We start from the raw sequence: 22,124 nt of genomic DNA on the forward strand, positions 1-22,124 counted from the left end.
AAATCTCCGTTTTATTGTGTATGCTTTGTGATTTCTCTGGTTGTGGCTCGGCTGTAGCTTTTTCTGTTGTGTACACACACAAACATGCACACTAACAGTGCCGCAACTCGCCCCAACAAGCTTTTCCTTTTACCTCAGTTCAAGTTCCTGGAAAGAAAAGCGTGTCTGTGTCCTAAATACTGTGTACAGCATATTTCCATATGCTTGAAACCTAATATCAGGGATGCAGTATTCAAGGTGACTGGCATGTTTAGACAGGAGGTGGTGCAACCTTCACTGACACCCGTGAGCTCATACAGTATGCAGGCAAACACACACAAGGAGAAAGATGCGCTGACAGGATATGAAATGTATTTGTTAAGTACGGAATAACAATAATAACAATAATCAATTAAAACAAAACACATGTGCAAGGACAGTCTGGAGTAAAATATCTATACAGTGTAAATCAACAGGTTGGTTGCCATCAGTGAAGTGCACAAGCACACAGACCCACCGAAACATTTTCAGACATTACACAGCGAGCTGTGGCTCGGGCTGAAGGAATTCAGTGTGTTGAATACAGTAAATGACTCATAGCTGACAGATTGTCTCAACAGCAGAGGTTTCCTGTTTGAAGCTTCAGACATAACTGTGTTTTTCAGTCATTTAAAGTAACTGATCTATAAAAGTTTGTACTTCCCGTCAACAGAAAGGCACCGCTACTGTGTAAAGAGTTTTCTGCTGAAACTGCATCTCTTTCCCTTTCTACACCAACGCATTGATGCGTATTCAAAGGTGAAAAAACAGGATGTGAAATGGACTGGATTTATTGTGTTCCCCTTCCTGTAAACTGCTGTAACTAAATGAAGTTTGGAACATACAGGGTTGAGAAAGGAGAACTGTGGAAGACTAGAAATATGGAGGAGAAACCAAAAATAGTTCACCTCTGACCTCTGAATATGAGCACCACCATCCAAGATCTAACAACAATTAGCTTATGTGATACTCATACTTTTATAACAGACAAACAAACAAAAAAACACTTAGTCATGAAGTTTATTTCTTCACCCGTCCCTTCATCTCACTTTCACTTGTTGCACTTATTTTTTGCTTTGGAAACGTTTCATCTTTGTATCACTCACTTGTTATGTGAAAGAAGGATCAAAAACACGTTCTTTGTTCGAGCTTGTTCTACATAATAAGGACATTCTTTGGCTATTTAAGCCTTGTTGCATCCGACACATCCACACAAACCCTCTTGCGGGAGCATAAAAACCGTGAGTTACGACACTCACAAACAAACACAGAGACACAAACATACAAGCACAGGTGCAAATGTAACTTTTGTTTTTACAGTAGAGGCCCAGTGGGACAGTGCTATCTTTGGGGATTGTTGGTCAAATCACATGTTGGTCTATATTTGTTAGAGACAGGAAAAGGACACTTGATGCATTTTGGGATAATACTCAAGGCTGCCATTCTTTCTTTCATTTTTTTCCGCTCTCTCTTTTGACGTCATCCCCATTTTTGTTAGATTTCCATTCTCCTCTCTGTTTTCTGTATTTCCTCTTTTTATTAAAACATTCATGACGTGGGAGGAGGATGAAGGTCGAGGTCGGGAGGCGTCTTGACATCTCACTCCACCTTCTCCTCATGGGCATTCCATAACCGGCCCCTCCTCGGGTCGACCTCACCATTTCAAAAATTATTAGGTGTGGTTATGAACCCTATGGGAGAGCCAAAGGGTGGAAAAGGGAGTCCACAGTCCTGCTTGCCAGCTCCTCCACCTTTGCTGTGACTGTGTGTCTTTCAGAGGGTGGGGGGAGTGTGGGCCCGTCAGGGGTGGTTTGTATGCCGAGGCTTGTGAGGAGGTCCTGGAGGCGTGTGACGGTGCTCGCTAGCTGCTTCTTCTCCTCCTCCAGTGCAGAAACCTGCTCCCTCAGTCGGCCCTCTGACTGGGTCAAAGCCTCCACCCGGTTCTCCAGGCTGCAGACGCGAGCATGTGACACCTTGGTGGGACAGAGTGATGGTTGAAACAAAAAAAAGCGAAAAGGAAGATAACTTGTGTTTGTGTGTGTGTGTGTACCTGCAGCTCCTCCAGCAGGTCGAGGTTCTGCTGTCGGAGGCTCTGATTGGTCCTCTCCAGCTGTGCAGCTCGCTGTTGTTGGTTGAGGGTTGGGGGCGTGTCCAGCAGCTCATCCTGCAGGACGTGGTACTCCACCTCATAGGCCTGGAGCTGCTTGGACACGTCCATCTCACAAACCTAATGCACAGAGAAACTGTTCACCATGTGCAGCAAAATTTTAAAAATCCTGACATCCATCCACTTTGGGTGGCGGATTGGAACAATGGAACCTTATTTCTTGTGAAAAATTGACATTTAAAGGCTTTTTTTTCCTAGTTTGACCATTATTGTTGTCCCTTATGATAACATGGCACTCACCACAATAACTGCTAAGATCTCAGCTAACGGCTTCTACTGAAAGTCTCTGTCAGGGCTTTTGGCTTCCAGCTGAAATGTGTCGGTGTATATACATCACACTCAGGACTCAGAGTGCTTTGTATCTGTCCTTGTGGACTCTGAAAAGCACTTTTATTCATTGACTTAAAAACTTCTTTTTTCAATTTCTTTTTATGGTTTAAAAATAAAGAAATTAACCAAAGAAATTGGTTTAGCAAGATTATTTCAATCACTTTATCTGAAAATATAAGCCAACATGAGTGTCCCAGAAATGTCTGCTATGACTCCTCATTGCACAAGTGCAGCAAGTGCAGAAGGCCAAGGTGTTTACATCAGACAGGTGCAAGAATAAGTTGTTAATATCAGCATTTGTTTTCCAAATGCGTCTGACTAACCTGGGGGCTTGATTAAAAAACGTGTAAAGTCGTCTGACTGCAGCCTGACGTGGTCACTGCAATGTCATCAATAGTGATAAGAATGACAACCAAACTGTGAACAAAAGGTCGCATGAAGCTGGAAAGTGTTGATTGCACAGATTTAGCCAATTGTTTTGTGCCTACAAATTCTATATTACTGCATGACAGAAAATAAACATCCTGTAAGTACACACCCTGTAAACTTTTTTTTTTTTTTGTGAAACTGTGAGTCACACCACATTTCACATATTGACAAACTGATGTGGATAAGTGGCGCTTGAGGGAAAGTACCGGCAAGCTTGGGCATGACTCACCTTTTGTTATCTCATGCAAATTCTAAGGTAAATGCATGCTTTCTAAACTATAGAGTACCTTGATAATATCTCTGTCTATTTGTCTGACGCATCAAACACATGTCGGCTCATCTCATCTCAAGACAACTGACAACTTACATTCCTCTACATGCTAATAGCAAATTTTCTGTCTTGACATTAGTGTACATGAGACTGATTGCTAAAACTTCTCCAATCAGGACTCTGGTATGTTTGGCTATTGGAACAATTCAGCACATGAGCCTGATGTTATTGACATACAATAGTTTTCCTGTTTTTCCACCACAATTACTGACGAATGAGGTCAAAGTTGAAATGACTTCACTGACACTCCACCCATCAGCTGTCATGAGGAGAGGGTGTGGTTCACACTGATCGCATCTGTCGCTCAAGCAGATCATTCTCCATTTTCCTGTTTCGTCATAAAACAAATTATATTGTCTCTTTAACGCTGCCATGAGCTGCAAAAATCACGTTTTACATTATCTGTTTAGTGACCTGAGGGAAGTTAAATAGTTTCTTGAGTCCATTCAATGGCAAGACATTATGTGCTGTACGAGATCAGACAGGCTATCAAATCCATTCAACCTCCCAAAGGTGATAAATGACAATTCCGGCAATATTTGTTTTATTGTGTAAAAACACAAAAAACAACAATGATTGAAACCTAATAATAGTAAACCTAATAAAAGTAATATTTTATTACTCTGTGCCACAAACCTCCACTGTTCTGCAACACACACACACACACACACACACACACACACACACACACACACACACAGTGTTATGCATTATTAAGCCACATGTTCCTTTGTTAAGATGAACATGGGAACTGCAGCTTATTCTGGGTTGATCACCTGCTGCAGGAAAACTTACACAAGAGACTAAAAGTCAGGATATGGATATTTCAGTCTGTGCAGCTTCAATATTGCCCATTCGTTTGTTCATCTGCGAGTCCTATAACTTTATGGAAGTTCACTACTACTGTTGACCATAAGAAAAACGTAAGATTGATGCAAGACATATCGTTCAACAGGACTAGATTAAAATGTTTTTGCTTTGATAGAATATATATATATGTAGAGAATAAATAGGATAAAATGTGATTGAAACACTTTACTATAATCCTAAATTTGCCTAAGAGCAGGTCCATTAAAGGAATCTCTTTCTATTGTAATGCAGTTAGGTAGTCCACTGATTAATGGGGCAGTTACACATTACTGAATGTTTGTTATTCTAACCTGGTTGATGGTTTTCTCCATCTGCACCAGGCCCAGATTGGGCAGCGTGGTTTTGATGAAGTCCACTATGGACTCCAGGCTCTCATGCTGCAGGATCAGCGGCTTGTGGCTCCCCAGCAGGCTCAAGGCCACCTTAAAGATGACCTCTGACCCTTGCAGGAACAACATATCTGACAGAGGACAAAGTGGAGGCAAAGGTTACAGAAGAAGAAGGAGAAGTAAAGAGAACAATGAGACAGGTGGTTGGAAAAAGCCCTGACGTGGCAGTTTTTGTTTTGTTCTTTACAATTATATAACATAAAATTAATAATGACAGGCGCTTTATAATGCAGCTTACTGTGTTGATCGGTGACTTAAAGGGTTTTTAACATGATAAATGCTTTGACGTCAATAAAAAGGTTTAAGCAAACATAAATATAGGCCAGGGTGAACATGGAGAGGCGGAGTAGGTGTGTGCGTTTGCGTTCGTGCTTTGAATGCATTAGGGTGGGGTCAGGGTTTGGCAGTATTGCATGAGATCATACATCAGATTAAAGAATGGGAGTGGAGGTGTGGAGCCTCATATGCTGTATGATATCAAAGACTTCACAGTGCTGTGATGATGCCCTCTCTCTCTAACTCTCTCTCACACTCACACACACACACACACACACACACACACACACACACACACACTAACAGTGTTATGCTCAGATGAGCACGAGGAGCCAGTGAGTCTAGTTCAGCGACTGACAAATTAGGCATGAAAACAACGGTAAGGAAGGAATGAGGGAGATAAAAGTGAAGACATGGAGAAAAAGACTTATACAAGGGGCTGTGGGTGTGATGATATTTACATAAATGATAAATGGTCACTCTGAAGGAAAACAACATTCTGGAACTGACAAAAGAATGCTTTATCTCAAATGCGTCTGTTTGTACATGGCTCACTATCATGCGACATTATTCCAAAGAAACTGGTGTGTAATTTGGAAGAAATGTTTGATTATCATCATTAAACATCAGTTTCTACTTTAACAATGTACAATGGCACTCCCATCTCTTTTGTCCCACTGCCAAACGTATTAGTTTCCTTGTATGTACTTTGCTTTACAACCTCCTATTTCCTTGTTTTGCCGAGCCCTTCAATCATACTTACCTTATTTCCATCCTGCTCCTCCACTTTCCTCACCCCTTCTATCGCTCCGGGTGCAAGATTTAATTTGAAGAGTTAACCATAGAGACTAAACATCTAAACATCTCTATGGAAGCCCCCGCTATTTTGCTTCCTTTCTACATCAAAACGCCTGTGCTTTTTCGCAGGAAGAAGAAACAGTGAGGTGACCAAGTAAAACAACCCCTTGGTTTATGAGTGCAGATACATACGCACACTCTCAAAGCTTACCGAAGACTCTGGCCACAAAACCGAGGGGGAAGTGTGAGGCGAAGGCGGTGAGAAACCAAGGGGTGGCATATAAGCTGGGCCCGATCTCCTGCTGCTCGAGGTGGCTGTAAAGATCCCTGTGGTAGTCGTGGAGCAGCCGCGACAACTGGTACATCTGAATCTGACATGAAAAACACACCAGAGATTTGTTCATGTTGGTCTGACTGAGAGTGTGTGGTTCTATACGTGGTGGTGAAGTTGGCTTTGTTGTGGATTAAGGGGTCAGAGCATAGCTTTGGATCCTATGCACACTGCCGTAGCATGACATGCTACTGAGATGCCAAACAGAAACCACAGCTTCTGATCTTCTTCTACGAGTTTCTGATTGCCGGTGGACATGAAAGGCAACATCAAGAAAGTTTAAGAAAGGCTCAATTATTTGCTCTTTTTCAGTGTCTGCTCGCAGCGACCATCAATGTCCGTCACAGCTGGTAAAAGAATGTAAACACGACGACTGCCCAGAAATACTCTCCTTTTTTGCAGTTGTACAGTTCATCGGTCTAATGCTGCAATAGTTCTATCAAAGGGTGAAATCTGACACTGAATTATAATTCAATACCTACACCACTGGCATCTATGGTGGGACTCTTGTTAACCACTTGCATTCAATACAAATCCAGCTAAATTCCCCTCATCAGTGACCATGTCTCAACCAGACCAATGGTGCCACTTTGTCAGCCTGTAATTCTGACAACAGACAGGAGTAATTTGGAATGCATCAAATTTCATCATATAATGTAAGCTGAATGGACTGATTGATGAATGGACGTATAAATAGATGATGAAATAGAGACTGCGGTCTTGTCTTCGACGTAATCAAAGCAAGTGTGTGAGTAACGGGGAGAAATCTAGATTAAGGTGTGTGGGGGGCAGTGCCAAATTCTGTAAATGTGTGTGACATAAATGTGGGACAATGAGACTTGTGTGTGTTTTACCTGCAGGATAATCATGTCAGGCCTGTACTGTTTGCGGAGCCCCACGTCATACATTAGAAATTTGAGCATGTTGAAGGCGTCCTCTTCCCCCATGTGTAACAGCAGCACTCCAGCAATGAAGGACAGGCCCTGACAGTAGCCCACCTACAATAACAACAATAACAAACTTGATGCCTGCACAGAAAAGGAAGGGGGGAGGGGGGCTTAAGCCTACAAGACAGTTGACAAGTCCATTTATCCACTGAGTGAGGAGAAGAGAGACATCCCAAAAAGAAAGTGAAAGAGGAAGAAATCCAGAAATAATACAAAAACAAGAATTGAATGATACCTCAGGGTCCAGCAGTGAGTAGGCTTTCAGTAAATTATACAGAGAGAGCTGTCCTGCCCCCAGCTGAGCTTGGAAATACGGATGGGTGGGAAAAGTGCGACCTGGGACACAAGAAAAGAGCAAGAGATGATCTATATTGCAAAACATCTGCACTGTTTATATTTACTATAAAATACTCTGCCAGACTGAGATCAACCTGATTTACAGCTAACAACACAGTCACAGTTTTAGATGATTGTCTTGATTTTGTTTGACATACTCCTGGAAGGAATCCAAGTGAATGATCCATAAGATACCAAAGCCTCTGGGTGTGTACCACGTGTTTGAACAAAGCATAAACTCTGCTAAACTCTGCCGCAGGGATGCTAGACTGCACACTTTGCTGTTGATGTTTAAAAAAGGGGCATGGGCATGTGCCAACCCATTTCAAGTTGTCATGCTTACAAACACGTTTGTCAAAAACGCACACACACGCACACGCGCACGCGCACACACACACACGCACACGCACACACACACACATATATATATATGTGTATGAATGCAGCTTTAAGCAAAGACTCTAGTTCAAAATCTTATCCTGTAATGGCAGATGGGACGTGTACCTTTCATACATGACAACATAATGACCTAGGATCTGTAAAAGACCATTCTTAACATGGACAGGCTAGTAATTGGCAGGTGTGTGTGTGTGTGTGTGTTTTGAAACTTCTTGACTTACAGTATGTAACACTGGAGCTTTGGAGAAGACAATGAAGGCGGTGTGAGTGTGTGTGTGTGGAATGTGCTGTGGGGGCTTTATGTTTGTGAACATAATGCCACGATTCCCTCCCCTGCTTGAAGGGAAGACTGTGTATGTGTCTGGTCTGCTGAATGTAAGGTATGGGAGTGCTGCGCTTCACAACCCGAACTTCTAAACTTTCATCCTCTTGCCTAACTTGCGTTAAGCCACTTGAACTCTGCCCTTTCACGTGTTTACATGAAGTAGATGGCCTCGAGTTGCCAAGCATCTTCTTTGCTGCTTCAATGTCATAAACAATGTGTTTTTATCTTAGGACATAACACCTTCAGACTGGGCCATGCCACCAACTGTCACTGTGTATGCTGTTACCTCCGTCCCCACCCCCTCTGATGCAGAGTAAATAACATGATAGTCAGATGAAAGGCACAGGGTCAATAGCAAAGACGGAGGAGGTGCAGTGCTACAGGGATAGATGTGTGGGTGGATGTGTGTATGCATGTGTGAGGGTGTTATATGGGTGGGGTGTAGATACTGTATGTGTGTGTGCATATGTGCGTATGTGTGTGTATGTGTGGGTTTTTGGGCAGGAGGTGTTGTGAAAAATTGAGGGTGAAAGCGTTAAAATGAGGTTTGAGGCATTGTAATGTAAAGGGTTTCTGCAGTGTTCACCACATTGGATTTGACCTTTTTTCAACCTTTTCAATACAACACAAAATAAAATTCAAGACCCTTTTCATGATCATTCCTGTCAAAGAATGATGGAAAACTAGTAGGAACAATAAGATCTACAATTATCTATTAACTATGTAGAATTCGCTCACATACACGGAAACATTTACAAACATACATGCATTCCCTAGCCCCTTACCCTAACCAGTACAACCAAACACCTAACCCCAACCTAAACCTAATTCCAACCTAACCCTTAAAACCAATTCTTAATCCTCAACAGTCCTTGAAAGGTCTGTCCTCACTGTCCAAAAATGTCCTCACTCCCAAGGTCTAAAGATGAAGTTTGTTCTCACAAAGATAGCTGTAAAAGTACACACACATACATACGCATGCACGCGCACACAAGAGGGGAAAAGCAGTCTGTTTTTGCACAATACACTGTGGGTTCATTCATGTCTCAGGATTCTTTCTATATAGCTTCACTATTAAGCATCTAAAAATATGAATATGTGTGTGTGTGTGTGTGTCTGTGTGTGTGTATGTGTGTGTGTGTGCGAGTACCCAGATCTATGAGGATGGCGTGTTGCTGCGAGGTGAGCTGTTTCAGCAGCTCTTTGTATGGAGTGTGGTTGGTGGGGGGTCGGGAGGGGACCGTCTGTCTGAGCAGATACTGTTCAGAGAGAAACTTCCAGATCTCCCCCCGATGCTGCCGTGGAACACCTGTCGGAGATGACAGAGATGAAAGAGGGTGGGGTTGAGTTGGGTGGGGTATTGCAAAGGTAGTGTGGCATTTTAACTGCTGTAACTGATAGCTGTTCAGGTTCAGACCTTGTGAAAAACAGATTTCTATGAGTAGTATGCAAATCATGCTTGTGTAGTATGCAAATCAGAAGGATATCTGATGCCAAGACTTGAAAATGCGGTGAATTACTGTGGGCTGAAGCTACTCAGACGAGCTTCACTTGACTGTTAAAATACCTTCATGTCAGCCAAGTAATTAGTTTGACTGAGTGACAGATAGAAACTGTCAGAGTGTGTTAGCCCACAGAAAATGTTTCCACATGGTGAGAGGGTGCAGTGTTTTCCCTTGAGCACAGAGATTATTCGTAGCTAAGTAAGTAAAACTTGCATTTAGAATGTTTATCACAAACATTTTCCTTAATTCCATCATAACTTTAATCCCATGGACTCACCGAAGCATCACCGAAAGACAGACTTTGTTGACTTCTTAGATTATAAATAGTGGGGTTAGAAAAGTGTTGCGTTTTTAATAGAGCCAATTATATTTAAATTCTTTCAGTAAATCAGGAACGCCCTGCTCACACTCTGTTATGCACATCCGCACCTGGAAGCTGCCATGTACAGCCTGTCTGCTGGCTGAATGAACAGTTGGGGCTTTAAAGCTACATTTCAACACTTTGGGAGATGCTTTCTGGCAGAAGGTTAGATGAGGACATTGATGCCATTTTCATGTCTGTAAGATAGATATACTGTAAGCCTGCAGCCAGTTAAGCTTACCTTACTGCAAAGCCTGAAAACAGGGCGAAACAGCTAGGTTGGCTTTGTCCAAAGTCGTCTACTAGCATATCTAAATCTCGACACCATCTGAAGTTCTGCAAAGGGTTACAGCGGAACAACTAGAACTACAAGTTGTTATTGTAATACTTGGGTGTTTGTATGGATTAAGAAAACAAAATATAATGTTAGTGAGATTCAGAGGTGCTGGTTGGTGGAATCAGGCTAGCTATTTCCTTCCATCTGACCTCAGAAGAGGCAATGTAAAATAGGCCATACATGTAAGGCTAATGGCTAATTTGTAAGACTAATTTAATCAACATAAGGTCTTTGTAAAATAAAGAGCCTGAGAACAGCCGTCACACTCTCAGCATGTAAAGATCACAGGGGGAGGATGTTTAAACATGTGATTTTGCACCTTTAATCATGACCTCCTACCAAATGGTGTGGGCACTGTTTGAATGTCATCATCTTGTGTCATTATCTAGCTCTTGAGGCTATTTTATCAACTTCTACCACTGCTGTTCATTAGTTAGCAGCCTTTCTGTGTGTGTTTGTACTTTGGATTGTGCTTGTTATGTTATGCTTGAGTCAGAGGGCAGAGGAGATAACCTTCCTGTCGCTGGTGCAGTACATGCTGATACTAGAAAATGGACAGAACAGAAAGCCTTGACAATGAGAGCAAAAACAGGGGGATGAAGTTGTCAAGGAAAATACACAGACTGTTTACTGTGTGCACAAAGGGTGAATTAAAATCACTTCATGGAATTTATGCTCTTTTATTCTGCTGTATTTGGGAAAAGGGCCCAAGCTGATGATAAGGACAAAAGTTACAATACATATTTTCAGTTTTGGAGCGTTATACATACATAAGCTTTAGTCAATATTTGCTAATACCCTGTGATTTTGAAAAAGAACAAACATTTCTAAGAAGCACTGATATATGTATTTGAGGAGTCCAATATGTACCTTGTGCAACAGCAGCATGTATGGTCTCTGTGTCAAATTTGACTTTTGCCCGCCCAGGAGTTCCTAGCATTTTCTCCCAGACCAGAGTGACATCCTTCAGACACGGAGTGATTTCCTCATAGTCCAGCTTCAGGCGCTTGTTCTGCAGGTCACTCTCTGAGGCTAGAAACGTAAACACACAGACAAAACACGTCAATGATGACAGAACAGTTACAGTAATCCTGTAGTGTGCATCTGTGCGTGTGTGTAGGTCCTTGACTTGGTGAACCTGAGGTACAATCGTTGTCTGCCGGTTGTTCCTGAAAGCTATTCATGCCCACCTTCTCAGGGCGCTGCTCTCTTCACAAAGCACCAAAGCTTGTGCCTTTTTTGTTGTCCTTTTGGTTCTGTATCACACTGAGAATGAGCTTCACATCAGCTGCTACTCTCATGCACCTTAAATATGATCACACACAGCAAGCTAGCATAACGACCGAAACCATGCAGAGGAGGAAATGTGACTGCAGCCTAAAATGATTTGCCTTAACTGAGGTCAGAAGAAGAAATTCATACAGTTCATGAAATATAAACATATTAGGCAGTTATGAAGCAACACTATCATTCTTTACGAGTTGTGTTCCTAGCCACCTGGCGAAAGTTAGTCCAATATTCACTCTCTTTTAGTTCTGTTTTTGGTCTCTAGCATCTCCTAAGGGAAATATCTGGCTATTCAGCTGCTAAATGCTCCATTATGTTCACCAGCTAGTCTCTAACCATGCTTGTCTGCTGTTCGGCACTGATCAGGTTGTGTGCAGTGGGTTTTTAGAGCTATTTCACTGAAAACAGCGGTCTGCTGGGGGTGAAACGATGTGATAATGGCGGTGACAGTTAACTAAAACAGTAAAGTTGCAGTCAGGCAGCTAAACAATGAGGTTTAAACTCGTATCAGAGAGACACTTTGGACAGGGGAACTTATTATTATCATTGTTAAACATTCCCACTCCAAGATATAAGAAGACATTTTATTTGTGTTGTCAAGTACATTCAGGGAAACCTGCAAACCTGGAAGCCCTGGACTTAAGACAGCATGCGAACTAAACAGAAAGACAAAAACTGTGAATTCCGTTGCAACATGTTGACACCAGTGATCAAAGAAGGTGAGGGCACACCCAGCGCCCCTCATCTGTTCCTCTCTTTCTGACAACACCCTTCCTCCCTCCCTCCCCTAATCTCTTAACCCATAGCCCTTCTTCTCTTTTTCCGCCAACACTCAACTCTTTCTTCTCATTCAATCCTACATTTGTCTCGTCTGTCAACTACACTCTCCCTCTCCCTTTTCTCCCTCCTTCCCCTTGTGGACTTTCCCACCCTTTCCGCTTATGTGTGGTGTCCACCCAGTGACCAGCTGCAGCTTGGCAGAGTTGGGGAGAGTGACATCATCACTCTGGGACAGGAAAGAGACAGCAGGCCGCTTCCCGCTCCAACCTGAACTGACACCTTCCGGGAAACGGAGGGGGAATTAGGTGTGCAGCCAACAGGGGGAGATTAAGCGGAGTGTCTTTGCACCAGCAAAAGTAAACTGGGGCAATTATAATAACACCATAGCTTTAATGAACAATTTGAGAATACGCAAATTCAGTGCCTTGCAAAATGAGAGCACTATGCATAGAACTAACACTAGAATCCAGAAGAAACACATTTAAAAATACACTTGGCACGAGATAAACTGACAACATCTCAAGAGGTCTGAATACTTTTTATGAGGCATTGTATTTCATGGCCTCAGCAATCAAAGACAGAAAAGTAGCGGGAGTGACCTGGAATGCGTATTCTGGATAATAGAGGAAGAAAACTTGGACAGAGCAGTAGCTGACACACCCAGAGTAAGAATAGATGCTGTTGGAGAGGCCGTGGCTCTGCTGTCTGTCTTATCAGCTGTCTGGAGCAGGCAGAGTCTAGTCCATCAGGACTCGCTCATTGGCTGCAGCCCAGCTAGCGCAGCTCAGTCCCTCCACTCTCTAACCTCTCCTCGCCTCCCATTTCTCTCCCTTTCTGTCACCGGAACACTCCACCCATGATAACACACAACAAGATAGGATACCCCACCCTGGAGCTGACAAAGACACACACACACAGCGATGGAAGAGCACACACGCACTCTTTCACAGTTGACCCATAAACCAGGCAGCAAGGAGAGAGATAAACTGAAAGAATGGAGGACAGAGAGTCGAGCTCCACCCAGACAAATAACGGACAGAAAGGTGGAGCGTACCCTGCGGGAGGAATAAAACACAATAAAACTATAGATGGCCAAGAAAGCCGCCACATGCTCTCGGTGTGTATGTTGGTGTGCATGGCATGAGTGCAAGTGTCTGTGTGTGTGTGCTTGAGTGTGTGTGTGTTTGAGGGTGTGAGTGTGTGAGTGAGGCTGAACAGAATGAGGTCACTGTCCAGACTTGTTTTTCTTACATCAATATTGACCCAAATTCTCTCCATTGATACTCTGTTATATAGGCAATCATTCCTATCTGTGTGATGAATAAAGTGTTGCGTGTGGGTGAATTAATCATTTGTATACGGCACAGGTAGTTAGGTGTGGTGGACAGGTAGGTGTGTGTTGATACGTGCCAACTGGGTCAGGGAAGAGGCGGTGCATTTGGCACGCCCTTAGATATGCCTACCAACAAGTAGGCACAGGCACAGGCACACATACACACACACACACACAAAAGTATGTATTATATAACCTGTTCATTTGTGAACTAAAAACAGGTGTGCACTTGATAACCTAACCTGAGTGTGTGTGTGTGGGTGGGTGGGTGCGTGTGTGTGTGTGTGTGTGTGTGTGTGTGTGTGCACATCTGGAAAGCTATGTTGCCAGAGATGGATTAAAGAAATACTGGAGAAACCAATTCATCATCACCATGTGAGTGATGCCAATGCTGCTTAATGAAACAATGCTGGTTGCTGTTATAGTTGACATGCAGACACACAACTAACACACACACAACTAACCAAACTTTGAAGGACCAGGCAGCAACAAAATACATTGTGATTCAATTACTTCGATGATAGCAGTCAAAAGGGCTGTTGTCTACCAAAGAAAATCTTGGTTGCCTATAATTGCACCTACTCTTTGACTAATTTATTGGTCGATGGGGAGGAAGGGGGGAAGCCTGCACGTTGTCTCTAGATTAATTCATAATGCACTACTTTGGCTCTAATGCAGCTGCCTCTCACTCACACATGCACTGCAACCCTGACCTTACCTAGACATTACCCAGAGGAGCTGTATGTGAGAATGCAAATGTCCATAACGTCCATATCAGTTGGACCGGACATTGAACAGACCTTACCCTTCCAGCTCCCCAGTACAAAGTCCACGTAATGTCCAATTGAGCCCATGTGTGAATAGAGCAGGTCACTGTCTTGAGAATTCACAGCGAGCGAGGCAGGGTGGGGGTGGGGGTGGGTGGGTGTTGATGACATTGATGACGCCACTACACCAAATAGAATATTTCCAACATTTGAGAACATATCTTCTCTTGTATGTCACCACTCTATAGTCTGGCTATTTAATTGGTTACAGGTCACGAGTAATAGCCTATCAACACTAAAAGCTACTGTGCCACAGGCAGGCAAAGAGGAGCACAAGGTGAGCGATTAATGAGAATTTGGCTGGACAAGCGGGTATTAGCTCTACAACAACTAGTCAATGAATCCATTTGGCGATCGAAAAAAAAATAATGGCCAACTATTTTGCTAACAAAATAATTGTTTTTGTCATTTTTCAAGCAAAAATGTCAAAAACATTTGCCGGTTGCAGCTTCTTAAAAGTAAGGATTTGTTGTGGTTGTTGCTTTTCTTTGTCATTTATGACATAGTGGCAAAAACACTGAATTTCCAAGTACAAGAATATTTGAAGTGACTATGTTAGGTCTTTACAGTAGCTGTGGTTCCTGTCTTCAGGAACCTGGCAGACATTCAAGTCTTAGTTCACTCTGACAGGACACACTGGCTGCTGCATGCAATTTGGGATAGGTCACTTTCACTGCAACATTTTGCACTTCAATGTTAGTGTTAATGCTAATTCTAAGATTAAGAGAGATTATAATGCTCATTGTAGTAAAGCTTATTTTGATTTTTGTGTTTAACGTGTGTGAGTATATGTCCACAAAGAGCTTTTGTTTATGAACACGTGAATAAAGGCTCCTTGTATGTATGTGTGTGTTTGTGAGTGTTTTATCATCCATCCAACTCACCCTGTAGCTTCTGGTTCTCCCTCTCCATCCTCTGCAGCAGGATCTGCTGCAGGATGGCCTTCCTCCAGAGCTCCCTTAGCTCCTCTTTGCTCCTTTTCGTCCTCTCCTCAGGCACCACCCTGATGGACGAATCACCACTTGCTCCAACTCCCACCTGGCCCACGCACACTCGAACCCCCTCTAGACAGGGATCCCCCCGCTCTGAAAGATTAAATTATATTATATTAAAATGAGATCAGATAACACATTACATTAGGTGTCTATTGCAGCACCAAATAAGAGAATACAGCAAAGAGATAACAACAGAGATAAAAAGCTTTATTAACATATACTAACATAAATAATATATTTTAATTACAATAACTATAAACAGGTTGACAGAAACAACAGAGCTTGATAGGAGAAAAGAAAATTAATTATCTTACGAAATATTTGATATAAATTGTAAAAATGCATAAAGGAAAAAAATAGTTATTCAACCATTTTGAGTATTCTCCTTTTCCACACACAGAGGATCTGAAAAATGTTTTAACTGATGTTGTTTTTTTTTTTTTTGCCAATTGACCCACAGTCAAAATAGGCAAGTGAATTCAATTTACCAATTGCTCGGACACTCTTGAGTAAGAATAATTTAAAAAATCCTAAACATAGATCTATTTGACACAGTCAACGCACACACAGTAAAAAAAATGTGTTTGTGTGACTCCACCCCAAAGTACAGGGTGGATCCTAAACCTCAAAATACCCTGTGTTGTATAGAGGAAGGACACAGCAACCATCCAGATAGCACTTTGCTTCTCTTTCAGTTCGTCGGAACATACACACACACACGCGCGCATACCCACACACGCATGAACGCACACAATCTTGTACTCCTATCCTTGTGAGAACCCTGATTGACCTAATGCCTTCCCTCGCGCCTTAGCCTTACACACAAACACACACACAAACACACACATACCTTAGCTTGCCTTTGGTATGTGAATTTGATACTTATCTTTCCAAAGGGTCTTCTGAGGAAACTTAGAAATATGTGAGATAAGTCACCCTTTCAGTCCTGCAACAGATACACTATAATATGTCATGCTTGTTGTCAAATGCAATGCTTGCTGTGATTGTATCTAAGTAGTGGGTGCTCTGGAAATGTTGGAATGTGTGCTGTTGTTTTTTTAACTTTTGACTTTCGACTTGCACCCTTCCCTCAAGATGCTCTGCCTTACGCCAGGCTGCCATTATAAATACGAATTTCTTCTTAATGACTTGCCTGGTTAAATAAAGGTTCCAGAAAAACCTACAGTACGTACTGTACAACACATTACATACATGCACATACGCACACATGATGACAATAGGGTTCTTTGTGCCAGATGAGGTTAGCGTTTACGTATGCCTTTGTGTCTGTGTCAGGGAGACTTTCCGAGATCTGCCAAAAGCAGCGGAGTCACTATACAAACACACAGCTCTTGAGTTACAAGAGGAGTGAAGGCACAGACACACACACACAGACAAACCCTCTTAACATAGTTATGACTTTGTTAGACAAACACAGACTGCTACACTGCTTCAACAGAACACTGATGAAGAGTTGGCTTTCAGGTGTGAAAAATTCAAGCATGCACGCACACACACTTGCACAAAGTGGCACGATCCACTCCCTGAGCAAACACTCCAACTTGGCCAGAACCAAGTCCCCAGCACATGCACACGCATGCGCACACACACACACACAAACAAAACATGCAAAGTGGGTCAACAAGGCTGGCGCTTTGCTCTGGCGCTGTCTGTGTGTGGACTGTCAACATGACCTTGAGATACCACCACCCACTCCACGCGCACGCACACACAAACGCGCGCACATAAACACACACACTCACACACTGGACACACCCATGACCTCATGTATGTAAGCACACGCATAAATACACACCCAACATAGCACTGCATTCAGCCAGCACAAAGCCCATCACACTGTCCTGCTAAAAGCACCATTTCTCCTTCACTTCATGACAGTTGGCTATCAAAATAAACTTCAGGTGCAGATTGCATTGACGATGGGGAGAAATAACTTTCGTGCGTTTATCTGTTTCATTTGAAAAGGAAACTTAGTGCACAATGACAGGCCTAAACCTCGCTAATCCCTTATGAGCAGCATGTGCAGAGGAAAGGTAGATAAAAGGTCACATTTGTCCCACATTCCTGGCGCATTTATTAGACCCAAATACAGAATCCAGAGAGGTGTGTACAAATTAACAGGGACGCCTTGAAGTGTAATGTAATCCATTAGTCCTGTGAAAAAAGACCTTTGTAAAGGTTAGAATGCTTAGTTGCTGTTGAGACTGCATCAGAGACGTAATTGAACTGTATGGAAATGTTTTGTAGCTGTAGTGTGTTGGGAATTTGCAAATTTTATGCTTTGGCACCCTCCAATGGTGGCATAAAAAGACAATGTGGTAGACAGCAGCGTATGGCTTTCTGCACATAGTGGCTAAATATCCTGTTACTGTTAACTGCCTTCAGTCAGTGTTGGGGGTTTAATATGAACCAGTCTCTCTCTTTGCTAATGCAGTCTTCTTGTGTTTAGCCTTGGCTGTCAGGACTTTGGAAAGCCATTTGTACAGCTGCCTTTATAGGTGTGATTTAATTACAGTTCATTACTTTTTCTTCTGCTGTGTTTTTGTCATTTCACTCATTTCCCTGGACAAAGTCACAACTGAAATGGAAGCTGCACACGTCAGTTCTGCTTGGTTGAATGAAAATTAACAGTATGAGTTTAGGAGTCCGAACAACACCGGCATCACAGGACTTGTATCAAAACAACCACCTCTATTATTTTTGGCAAGGCGTGTGTCACTGCAGGTAGACCCGCCATCCCATGACAACATACGCCATTGTTTACTTTTCACAATCAATGCCAGTTGACGCATCAGAATAATTTCTTCCTGACTCTTCATCTCAGATGGCATAACCCTGCTACTGTACATTACATCTCCACAGTATTTCAAATTACACAAAAATTAGTTTGACCTGCCAAGCTGTGATGTTTTGAGGTGTTTTGGACAGTAGCATGGTAGTTGCAGACTGAATTTTCCCACTATTTTTTGACATTGTTACAGACCAAATCATTAATCAACAATAAGTAATAGAGTAATAGTGATAGTGTGAAAATAGTTGTTGCAATCCTAATTCACTGAAACCAGCTTTGTAAACTGGCTGAATCAACACAAAATATAAACGCCCGTATAATAAGCAGTAATAAAGAAACAATTTCCTTTCTTTTGTTGATTTAGAGCTACTATGTATGAACATGTTTTATATGAACATGTGTCATGACTTCCCTTACACATACACACACACACACACAGTACATATAATTATCAAAAGGATCTGGAGACATGCGAGCACATGAATGATTCCCACGTCTGGGCACGCACACGCACACACACACACACACACACACACACACACTTTAGTGTTGACATATATTTAGATAAGGCTGATTGATATTTCAAAGTTATAAGAGGTCAAAGCGGTATTTCACGAAATGTAGAATACTGTTTTCGACTTGTATCCTTCACATCCCTGAAATATCTGACAGGACTGTCAATCTCCAGGCAAACCTGCTTTTGATTAATTTTACTCGCCAAAGTTCCAAAAATCTCAGGAACTGATGGTCTACTTCATAATGCTAATAAACTTGGATTTCAAGAGGAATGTAAATTAGCTGTGTGTCTCACCCTCGCCAAAACTGGTGGTTTCCAAACCAAAAATACTTGAATTACATAATTATGAGTGTATTAATGATCAAATGAAAAATTGGGGAAATATAGACGACAGGAAGAGAAAAAACTGGCATAAGGGAGGTGATAATAGTCAATTCACAACAGAGAGAGAAACAGCTGCGATTAAGTGATTTATTCTCAGTCCTGTCCCCTTTTCTACACACACATACCATCATGTAAAATGAGACAGTGACACAGAGTGGACAGGCATTGTCACTGCACCACTGTCATCAGGACCTGTTATGGCTGTTTTTAATGATTACAAAGGTGAGGTGTTTTGCTCATGCTGCTATTTTAGTAGATTCGTTTGTTAAGCATAGGAACATGTGTGTTTTCACAAGTGTCTTGATCTGGAACTGCAAGTTGTAGTTTACAAGAGGAGCATGCAAAGTTATCTGAATGTAAATCTCAGCTGTCAGTGCTCTTTAACAGACATGCTTACACTCCCCAAGTACATAAAGCAGGTATTTTGTAAGTAATCTCTGGGAGACATGTGCCATATTCTTCGGTGACAGAAAGCAAAATATGTGCACATCATTCACTGTATCAAACTCTCTCAGATGCACATTTGTGTGTAGTGTCTTGTCAAAGTGTTAAACATTATAGCGGTGTGTTTTGTTTCTGCTTTGCAGGCAGGTGTTCGTTATATTGTCCCTGATGAGCTGGGATAATTTTTACATTTCTGTGCACTCCCTTTATCGTCTCCAAAATCAAAAAAAACAAAAAAAACAGTTGATTTGAGCTTGAGTTTTTTTGGGGGGGGCTGAAAAATGCAGCAAATACTTCGGTACAAAGTACAAATGAAATACTGCTTGTATCCAGTCTCTGGGATACAAGACACACTTCCTGAACACTTACTGAAAATAAAATTTTATATTTGATGCAACATCTTTTGTAGGCTATAGGTCAATGTTAACCTATTCAAACATGTTACAATTCTGCCATTGTTATCCATTTCATTGCTGTGATTTTACTCTTAAAATCAAAGGAAAAATCTCATGATTGGCTTTACTCTGTGAGACGACTAATGAAACATCCAGTTTTCCTGTGCATAAGTAGGACTTGTTGTAATTACACATACATTTCTGTTCTATTGCTAGCATGGATTCTCAGCATGAACCCACTGTACACATGGACAAACACTATCTGATGATTCAGTGTCCAAAAAAAGTGCAGCACATCCTTAGTGAACCAACAAACAATGTTTTTATCTACAATGTGCTCTAGCTTTTGTTCATTATACATAAGTGTTGGTGTATTTCAACGATATGGCAGCGTGACTTCTTCTTGGACAGACAGTGAAATACTTTGTGGGGGACTGAGTCCCCAGTGTAAATTAAAGGAAACTGTTTTCACTGGATGGGCCTCCATTGAGAGAAAAATGTACAAGTGAAGGGACACTGGTTGGTTAGTCCTTACAGGGAACTTTGCACAGGGTCAAATCAAACAGCATGTCCAAACTTACCGTTGGTTTCTGTGTTCTTCTGAGGTGTAGCAACCCGTAGGAAGATCTGCTGCCTCCATGAGTGCCGGTGGCTGCGCAGAGGACTTTCCTCTACCCCACATGCTGCACTTGGTGTGGACAGAGCTGCTACATCACTGAAACACATCCAACCACACACACACACAAATGGTGACATAATATGCCCTGATAAACATTCAAGATACAGTATATATAAAAAAAAAGAGACATAAATCAGTTAAAGTCATCTATGAAATGGGGAGCACAGGTTATAACTATGTTAGACATATTAACATGGGTGTGATTATTTGGTTTGTGTGTGTGTGTGTGTGCGCATGTGTGTGTGTGTGTGTACCTGCTCTTTAGCTCAGGGGAATCATTCTCATGGACAGGGGCCAGAAATTGAAATTTCAGAAAATTAGGGACAGAGGAGGAGGAGTGAAGACGAGCACGCAGACCACCCAGGGTACTGCGATGGAGAGATGGAAGTGAAACAAGGAGGCAGAAAACAGATGAAAATAGAATACTTAAGCCCCATTCACACAGAGAGACACATGGCTTATGAGAAATACTTTTGAGCTCCACTGATTTCAATGGTCTCCATTAATACGGGCTGCCACATGGCTGCATTTTTTATTGCAGAATGCTGAAGTGAAAAAAGCTGAAAATCGTTCATCTTTTCAAGAGACTCATCTTGGCTCAGCTTTCAAAATCTTAACCAATGAGTGACACCTTTTGCGTTTCTCGGTCTGAATAGGGTCTACTTAATAACATGGAAAACAAGGTCAAAAGAAGGTTTGAACAATTAATGAGTGCAAACAAAACAGATAAAGACAGAGACACTGTGTGAGTTGAACAGAAAGCCAGCGTGGGATTCTCACCTTCTTCTATTGAGCCGGGCTCCAGTAGAAGGTGAGGAAGGATGATGAGGGAGGAGAGGAGAGTGAGATGAAGGGCAGGGAGGAACAGGAGGAAGGGTCGAGTCATTTGGGACATGTCTGAGAAACGGGGCAAATAAAGAAAGAAAAAGCAAAGAGAAAGAGAGCAAAGAACATCAAGGACACTGAAAAAGTGTGAAAATAGTGAAAAAAGGGGGGAGAGAAAGAGCAGGGAAGGTAGAGCTGGGAAACAGCTTATGTGAGTGGATTTGGATTTTGGCTTGTGATTATGTTGTTATGAACTACAAATATTGTCTTTTCCTGGTTTAAATGGCAACATTATAACTACAATTATTGCCACATAATATTCTGTATTTAGTGACTGTTATACCCGAGTGAAATTATAAGAGCAATCCACTGGCTTCACATGGAACACCTATAACAGTGAGTTCACACATTCTTCAAAACCTGGTGCCTACATTACCCGCAATGCAACATGACAACCTGCAGTTCACTTGGAGATTTGGCTGTGCTATGCTAGTAGCGGCTATATATAGCCTCCAGCTGCTAGCCTCAAGCAGAGGTGACGAACAGTATATAGCGGTCTGGAAAGCTTACTTCTTTCTAACTCCACACACTTTCATCATTTTCAAGATCACAGTCTTCAGCTCCAACTGATGCTGACTAAAGTGACATCGCTTGAGGCAAATGATAAGCTATCACGCATCTCACTATAGCCACTACA

The 22,124-nt window shown here is 42.1% G+C and overlaps 1 protein-coding gene across 3 annotated transcripts in view; it reads right to left on the reverse strand.

Annotated features, from left to right (window-relative positions):
• Positions 1-331: 331 nt before the first annotated feature.
• Positions 332-22,124, reverse strand: part of tbc1d1 (TBC1 (tre-2/USP6, BUB2, cdc16) domain family, member 1) — a 47,767-nt gene continuing 25,974 nt past the window's right edge. For all 3 annotated transcript variants that reach the window (XM_041964348.1, XM_041964339.1, XM_041964355.1), the window contains 10 exons: positions 20,505-20,638; positions 15,261-15,461; positions 11,020-11,181; positions 9,097-9,255; positions 7,122-7,222; positions 6,794-6,937; positions 5,820-5,979; positions 4,436-4,605; positions 2,069-2,245; positions 332-1,991 (listed from right to left, as the gene is read on the reverse strand). In XM_041964348.1, coding sequence (XP_041820282.1) covers positions 1,710-1,991; positions 2,069-2,245; positions 4,436-4,605; positions 5,820-5,979; positions 6,794-6,937; positions 7,122-7,222; positions 9,097-9,255; positions 11,020-11,181; positions 15,261-15,461; positions 20,505-20,638 — 1,690 coding nt within the window. In that variant the 3' untranslated portion in view covers positions 332-1,709. The remainder of the gene's footprint in view (positions 1,992-2,068; positions 2,246-4,435; positions 4,606-5,819; positions 5,980-6,793; positions 6,938-7,121; positions 7,223-9,096; positions 9,256-11,019; positions 11,182-15,260; positions 15,462-20,504; positions 20,639-22,124) is intronic.

This window comes from Chelmon rostratus, chromosome 3 (genome assembly GCF_017976325.1).
Source record: "Chelmon rostratus isolate fCheRos1 chromosome 3, fCheRos1.pri, whole genome shotgun sequence".
NCBI lineage: Eukaryota > Metazoa > Chordata > Actinopteri > Chaetodontiformes > Chaetodontidae > Chelmon > Chelmon rostratus.